Consider the following 8128-nt stretch of genomic DNA (forward strand, 5'->3'; position numbering starts at 1 on the left):
GGGCCGACTCCACGGCAAATAACAACAACAACAACAACATAAGGAATTATAGGTAATATCCCTTTCAAAATGGAATAGGCTACCCTCCTCACTTATTACCTTGTTCCACATTCTCCACTGTCCCATACTGAGCCAAAAGACCATCCAACACCTGAAAAACAAATGCTTCAATGTCAGAATGGTTAGACAAGATCATACAAAAACCAGTTCAGTGATATTTACCAGCAAAGGAATTAAAGTAAAACAAGAACAGTTAGGAGAATAATGTAATTAAATGGATATTTGAGGTTGTCTATAAAAACAGTTAAACCTGAATAGATATATGGGACTTTCATTTGCTTACTGGCTTCCAAGTAATCCATTCGCCAAGGTGACACCTTGCCTCATTTTGAGATTTTACGAAAATATCTCTGAGGGGGTTAGAGACTGTCCCTGCTGCCTGAGACACAGAAGAATTTCAAAGTCTTAGTAACTATAACAATCACACTCACCATGATGGTCACAACCCACTTATCATGCTTTTTTTAAAAAAATTTTTCTATGGGAGGGGGTATGTAAGTATTTTTCTCTTTATTATTTCTAAAATATCATTTTTGAACATTGCAAAGTGCAACAGTTAATGTGCCTGTGGGGAAGATCATAATTAAAAAATATATAAACAAAGGCAGTGATATAGCTTGTCATACATATCTTGGCAATATTTTCCAATATAGAATATATATTGAAATACATAAATATATATGTAAATATATATTTACCTATATAGAAACACACCTATTATTCTTGAAATGAAGAGAGAATAAAGTACAAGGCCCACTTCTTGGAAGATTGAACAATTCCTTCATTTTTCCTTCAGGGATTCTCCTTATTTTACAAAGCAATGGCAATGTGTATATTTGAAATTTCCCATAATAAATATTTTTAAAAGTAATGAGAAGGCTAGACAAAACATGCTCTGTTTCCTTTAAGGCTATCTTGATTTCCTTTGGCTTCAGGAATAAAACATGGGGCATTTTGTATTTAAATATTCTACCCTGTTTTACTGTAGCAATCTCACAAGAGGTTTTACAACTCTGAAAATATATCTGAACTGTTACTCAAAGCAACTAATTCAAAACAAATAAGAAAAACCTATTTGAAATACAAAGAACATTATCTTTTTGTTAGTCTTCCACTGTTTTTTTTTTTTTTTTTAAATCATAATTTAGAAGGCTAAAATCTTTTATAAAACCCATAAGATATAAAATCACAAACCAGCTCTGCACTTTGTTTTGCAGTTTGCTTGGTAGCTTTGTGATTGAGAAGACAGAACTTGAGAGATCAAAGTGCACATTCTGCTCAACAGAGGGGACAATACAACCCCCAAGCACATGGTAGGCTACTGAACACATAAGAGAGGGGACCCAGAAGCTTTGTGGAAAAGTCTGAGGACATGAATTCTTAACTGAGAAAGGGAACTAAGAAAAGATGAAAACATTATTAACTCATTAAAAAGTAAAAGAAGAAAAGAAGAGCAGGAAGATAGTAAATATAGACATGGCTTTGGCTTACCTCCCACTGCAGGTGAGGAGGGATATTTCGAATCTGAATTTTCCTGCTCCTGTAATGATAAAACCACAGACTGTAAAACTTCCCCCAGGACACAAACTTTACCGAATAATAAAAACAAGCTTAAAATCAAAATTTGAGTGCACATTCTCACTGTCTTCACCAAGATATCCGTAGATTCTTGCTATAAATACTCAAGCATCATATGCTAAGATTTTCAATTACATTGAAAAAAAGTAAAGGACATAATCCAAGAAGTTTTCAACAAACTAAACCAAAAACCAAACTCACTGCCATCGAGTCAGATTCGACTCATAAAGACCCCTCCTTGGGTTTCCAAGGCGGTATCTCTATGGAAGTACATTGCCCAATTTTCCTCCCCAGGAGTGGCTGGTGGGTTTGAACAGCCTTCCCAGAGAAATCATCTCTAAGAAGCTAGTTTGTAGCACCCCTAACCTTAGATCAGGATGGAAAGGAAGAAAAAGAACAATGAACTAAAAAGGTAAATGGAGAGTAGTACCAATTATACTGAAGCTCAGTCAGGTTGTTTGGGAGAATATCCTGAGATGTCATCTTTCAGGATCAGGCACTACGCCACCAGTGCTCCTCAACAAACTAAGGAAACCATAGTTTAAATGCAGATTTGCCTTTTCAATTTCCTTTCAAAGTAGTTAGAACTTAACTGGCCATACAGGTTCTAATTATAGAATTATCCTCTTCTCCTCAAAATATATGGTTCTGCAACTGATCCTGCCCCAAAGAATGCCTACGTTCAAACACGATGGGTGAAGTCACACACTCAATGGGCTTAAACAAGATCAGATTGAGTTTGCGTCTCATCTGGCAATGTAAATACTTCATTAAAAATTATTTTTGTTTCTGAATAGCTAACATAGTCATAGTTCAAAAATTAAGACACTATAAAAGGTATACTGTGAAAAGTCTTATTCCCACCTACCTCCTTTCTACACCAGAAATGCTTTTATCCACGTATCCTTCCAGTTTCTTTATGGAAATACTACCAAACAGGAATATAGTTTTTTTAATTTTCCTCCTTTCTTGCAGGGAAGTTTGCCTACTCTCCATGCTCTCTGCATTTTGCTTTTTTAACCTAGCAAGACTATCCTGGAGATCCTTCTCTACTAGTAGATAGAAAGTGGTCCTCTCTTTATGGACATCTGAGACTTTTTTCTGTCTCTTGATTCAGTAGGTTTTACCAAGACATCCTGCTGGTCTGAATGCATCAAGTGATTTGGATTGTTTGTACAAAGCATTAAAATTAGACAGAAAAACAAATAGAAATATGAATATAAGAATTTATTTCCTATCTTTTGAGAACACATTAAATCCTGAAAAGAAAATACAAATCAGCATTTAAATGTCAGAGAGGACCATTTTAGTAGAAGAGCTTAACACTGAAACCCATGTTGGGAGGTTGTCAGAGATGGGATGGGGTGCCACCGTGCCCCTCATTCCTTTTTCTTTCCATCTGTGTCAAAGGTGCCAAGAAAAGCTAAAACCAGCCATAGGCTTCCCCATGGCTTTAATCTGGGCAAGAACCCCAGAGAGAAATGCTATTACTTAGGCAGAGAGAAAAAAGGAGACAGATAGAGCGGTACACAAAGGAAACAGGCAAATAAATGAGGAAATGAAGGAGGCGCTCCCTCTATTCTAGGTCCCATACACTACCTCTGTCTTGTTTGATTATTTTTTAAAGTAAGAATGTTTTCACTCTTTAACAGTGTTGCTTTCATGACTACATAAGCTACTTTGTGTAACCTCTAATCTTATTTTAGGATAGAAAAGAGGAAAAAGAACCAATAACTAATTTCTACCTCCATCTTATGAAGGTTCTTCTCAGACACCACCTTTGGCAAGAGATCATAAGAACACTACCAACTCTATCCCGCATAGTGACTACACAGAATGCTCTACAGAAGATACTGCCAAGCCTAACTATTTATAGAAGGGGCATCAAAATTTGCAAGAAAATGGAATATGTTTAAAGAAACATATTTTTGTTATTTCCAAGAATAAATGTTAATTCCAGCTGCTAACCAAGTATTCACTGGTAGACATCATGTGTGATTGGAAGAAACTCACACAGGAACACAGACTTGAAAAAAGACAGATACTGTAACACTATTTGTAATAGCTAAAGATCACAAACAATCTAAATATCACCAACAGCCAGATGAATAAACAGCTGGTAATATGGTCATAATATGGAACATTATACAGCAGTTAAAAAGGTTGAATAGACAAATGTGCTCTGTCATAAGAAACTCTCTAAGGCACACTATTTCTTACATGAAAAGTTATCTGCAGATTAAGTCAATCCTGTTTTTTTAAGAGCACAAAAGTATATATATAATTAAATGTGTGTATATGTAAATGCACTGGGAAAGGTAGCTATAAGCAGATTTAGTTGGTTAAAGAGCACAGGTACTTTTTATTCTAGCTATTTGTCTTGTCTGATTTTTAAAAAATAATATGTATTTATGCCTTACTTGCTTTAAAAAAGTAACAATTAAAACTCCCACTTGGGCTGCTTTCGTAAATATACAAATTTTGTTTTTTTAAAAAACTCCATAAGAATCTGATACACTACCAAAAAACAAAAAAAACAAAACAAAACAAAAAAAAAACCAAAACAAACCACTACTCCCTCTCCCAACTTTTTTCTATAATTTGGTTAGTTATTCTTCTTAAAATCTTATTAACAGAGCATTAATTTCTTTGGCAAAGCCCTTGTTCATAATGCAAAAGTAGAGAAACTGTGCTCAGTCCAGACCACCCCAAATCCTAACTGAATAGGTCTAAAACAATGACATTGTCCTGTAACACCTCACAGAATGATTGCACACCAGGCAATCAGTTCAGTAGCTTGAACCTTCTACATTAAACACGATACCCAGAGAAATCATCCCTAAGAAGCTAGTCTGTAGCACCCCTAACCTTAGATCAGGATGGAAAGGAAGAAAAAGAACAACGAACTAAAAAGGTAAATGGAGAGTAGTACCAATTATACTGAAGCTCAGTCAGGTTGTTTGGGAGACTATCCTGAGATGTCATCTTTCAGGATCAGGAGTGACCAAGATCTCTGAGATGTGTTCACTGTTAGGCATCATCTGGAGGCCAGGCCTTCCTTCATGATACCCAGGATACCCTCCCTCTTCTTCCCTGGGGAGAATGCTTCAAAGCCCAGCTCACACACAATCCTGGCAGTACCTTCCCAGATGTCTCCAGGCAGACCTGTTCTCTACACTAGCTTTTATAACAGCTCCCTCTCACTATAATTACTCATCCACTGGTGCTATCTCTGCTAGACAGCAACTTCCTCAAGGACAGGCACCTTGTTTACTATTCTACTGTTCAGAATGGGGTTCAGCACATGGCAGAAAAGGAGAAAATGAAACCCCAGGGGCTTGGAAAAGCTTTCCTATTGCTGGCTGTGGTCTGTTTAAGATGAAGACACCCCAGGGAAAGTGAATTTTTTCCTACATCTCCTTTCCCAGGTAGAGGAGAGCGAAAGGGAAGCTTTTTTCCCTTTTTTCTTTAGGAAAGAAACTCACTGTTTGGCTCAGTTTTTTTTTTTTTTTTTTTTTTTTTAAATATGACTCTATCTCCCATTGAAATCCACGAAAGCATGTCTTGCTTTTAAAAAAGGCCAAAACACAAAAATCCAAACTTACATAACAAATTAGGAAAGTGATTGATTATAAGGAAAAAAAGAAGGAAAGAAAGATTACTTTCACAGTTTATTTTAAAAAAAGAAATCAAGCTTCTCTAAATAAATTAAAAGATTTCCTGTCCTCACCACCACAGACCTGGTATACTCATTTCTTAACTGGTCTCTCTCTCATTACCTTTTCTGTCTCCCTTCTCTCCCATTCATCTCACTCAGTTGCCTGTTACTTTCTAAGACATAAATAGGACTTACTCCTCACCTTCCTTAAATGACTCCCTATCACCGCATAGTGGCTAAGACATTTGCCTGCTAACCAGACGGCTGGCGGTTCAAACCCACCAGCCACTCCTCGGAAGGAAGGTTGGGCAATCCTACTTCTGTAGTGATACTGCCTCGGAAACCCAAGGAGGGGTCGCTATGAGTCGGGTTTGACTCGATGGCACATAACAACAACAACAACATCACCATGTCTATATTCCTTTCATGGCCCTGTTACTGCCTCTTCCCCACCAATCTTAAAACACTCCTGGTCACACCAAACTGCTCAAACTCTGTGTACCTCTCCTGTTCACCAAAAATAATTTCTTGTATCTGTAGTTTATAAATGTGCCAGGTCTGAGTGTCTACTATACCCACTCTACCTTCAAAATAAGAAGAAAGAGGGCAGAGAAAGAGAATGGCTTTGATTTTTTTTTTTTAAATCTGAAAATGGACAAGATCTGTAGTCAGTCAAGCAGAGGGTGCTCTTTAATATAGATACACATGGTCTTTCCTGCAGCTTTGGGGTTCAGAAACCCAGAATTTCCTATTCTCATATTCAAGTAAGTAAGTGTTTTGGGTGGGAAAAGGCAAGAAGCCTAGTCTTCACAATACCATGCAAAGGATAAAACAGCCCCAAAGCCATCTAGCTGGCTGGGGAACTAGCTAGTTTGACTAATTCTATATTCTGGTTACTTGGGGTTATAATATACGTATGTCAAATGTCAAATTTGAAAGAACTACAAAACAAAACACACAATCTCAGCTCATCTAACTCTGAGTTGATAATTTCCAAGGTCCTTCAACATGTAATTGCCTCAGGGTACTTGTAATAAATATGCTATTATCTTTTTACTGTACATGCACAGTGGTAACAGAAGGTTCCTGTGATAGTTGGAGCTGTGTGTCAACTTGGCTGGACAATTCTGTGTGGTTTAAGCAATTGTGATGTGGATTGTTCCAATGATGGATCAGATGTATATGTTCTGAGCAGCCAATCCACAGAAAGGGGGTTTCCTTAGGGGTGTGGCCTGCTTCCAGTATATTTATGGACATCCTGGGAAAAGAGACATTCTGTGGATCGGAATTCTGTTGTGCTGCCTGCAACTGTTCATGAGCGAACAATCCGCCATTTGGCCTGGAGATCTTGGATTAGTCATTCGTTGAAGTCAACAGCCAGTATACTGCCTGACATCCTTGAGCTCGTCAGCCCCTGCAGCTGAGTGAATCAGGAAAAGCCTCCAGCTTGACATTTGATCCAAGAATTTTGGACTTGCCAGCTTCTATAAGTGTGTGAGCCACTTTTGTAAGATAAATTTCCCTTTCTCTCTATATGCACGCCCAAAGCAGTAGGGCAGGAGAACGGGAGAATGGGGATTAAAAAGCCAGGAACCTGGACAGAGGAGAAGTCAGCTGCAGGGATCCAGGTGAGGAGAGGGAACTCAGGCATGCTCAAACCAGCAGGGCGGGAGTACATGAGAAAGGGGATAAAAAGCCAGGAACCAGAGAGAGGAGCAGTCAGCGGCAGGGGTCCAGGTGAGGAGAGAGAATCCAGGCATGCCCAAAGCAGTAGGATGGTAGAGCGGGAGAAAGGGGATTAAAAGTCAGGAACCCGGACAGAGGAGAGTCAGCTGCAGGGATCCAGGTGAGGAGAGGGAACTCAGGCACGTGCAAAGCAGCAGGGCAGGAGAGCAGGAGAAAGGGGATTAAAAGGCCCAGGAATCCGGACAGAGGAGGAGTCAGCTGCAGGGACCCAGGTAAGGGTGGTACGAAAGGTTTCCAACAGGGAGACAAACTTGTCTGTTGGTTTGTCCTACCATTGTGACGTGTTGATGTGAGTTTTCAAGCTGAGCCACTGGAGTTTCGAACCCAGCAGGATGCACATGGTGCACAGGTATCAGCCCAGCTTATAGACAGAGACAGACTAGGAAGAAGGAAGAGGGCATCCACTTCTCAAAGAATTGGCTAGGGAAAACCTTATGAATAGCAAAGAAGCAAAGAAACACTGTTTGATACATTACTGCACAACTTTATGAATAGTCCGGTTAGGTTAGAAGGCTCTCAAAATAGGACTGGGAAAGCGCTACATCATCTTTGTAAACCCAGCCTTAGTCCTATGGATAAGGTAAAGCTTTCGAGACCTCCATTTGCTGATGTGGCACCACTCAAATTGAAGAGAAACAGCTGCAGACATCTATTAATCATTGGAACATGGAATGTACAAAGTAATCTAGGAAAATTTGAAGTTGTCAAAAATGAAATGGAACGCATAAAGATTGATATCCTCAGCATTTAGTGATCTGAAATGGACTGGTTTTGGCCATTTTGAATCAGACAACCATGTGATCTACTATGCCGGGAATGATAGTTTGAAGAGGACTGGTGTGGCATTCATCATCACAAAGGATGTTTCAAGATCTGCCCAGAAGTACAATGCCATCAGTGATAGGATAATATCCATACGCCTACAAGGAAGACCCATTAATACGACTATTATTCAAATTTATGCACCAACCACCAAAGCCAAAGATGAGTAAATGGAAGATTTTTATCAACTTCTGTAGTCTCAAATTGACCAAACATGCAATCAGAATGTGTTAATTATCACTGGTGACTGGAATGCAAAAGTTG

General features: G+C 38.8%; 1 protein-coding gene across 1 annotated transcript in view; it reads right to left on the reverse strand.

Moving 5' to 3' along the window:
* Positions 1-8128, reverse strand: part of IGF2BP2 (insulin like growth factor 2 mRNA binding protein 2) — a 281047-nt gene that overhangs the window by 51707 nt on the left and 221212 nt on the right. The window contains exons 3-4 of the mRNA XM_007935966.2: positions 1552-1600; positions 100-151 (exon numbers count right to left, since the gene is read on the reverse strand). Of these exons, the coding sequence (XP_007934157.1) occupies positions 100-151; positions 1552-1600 (101 nt within the window). The remainder of the gene's footprint in view (positions 1-99; positions 152-1551; positions 1601-8128) is intronic.

This window comes from Orycteropus afer, unplaced genomic scaffold (assembly GCF_000298275.1).
Source record: "Orycteropus afer afer isolate SDZICR_OR568_19922 unplaced genomic scaffold, OryAfe1.0 scaffold00032, whole genome shotgun sequence".
Lineage (NCBI taxonomy): Eukaryota > Metazoa > Chordata > Mammalia > Tubulidentata > Orycteropodidae > Orycteropus > Orycteropus afer.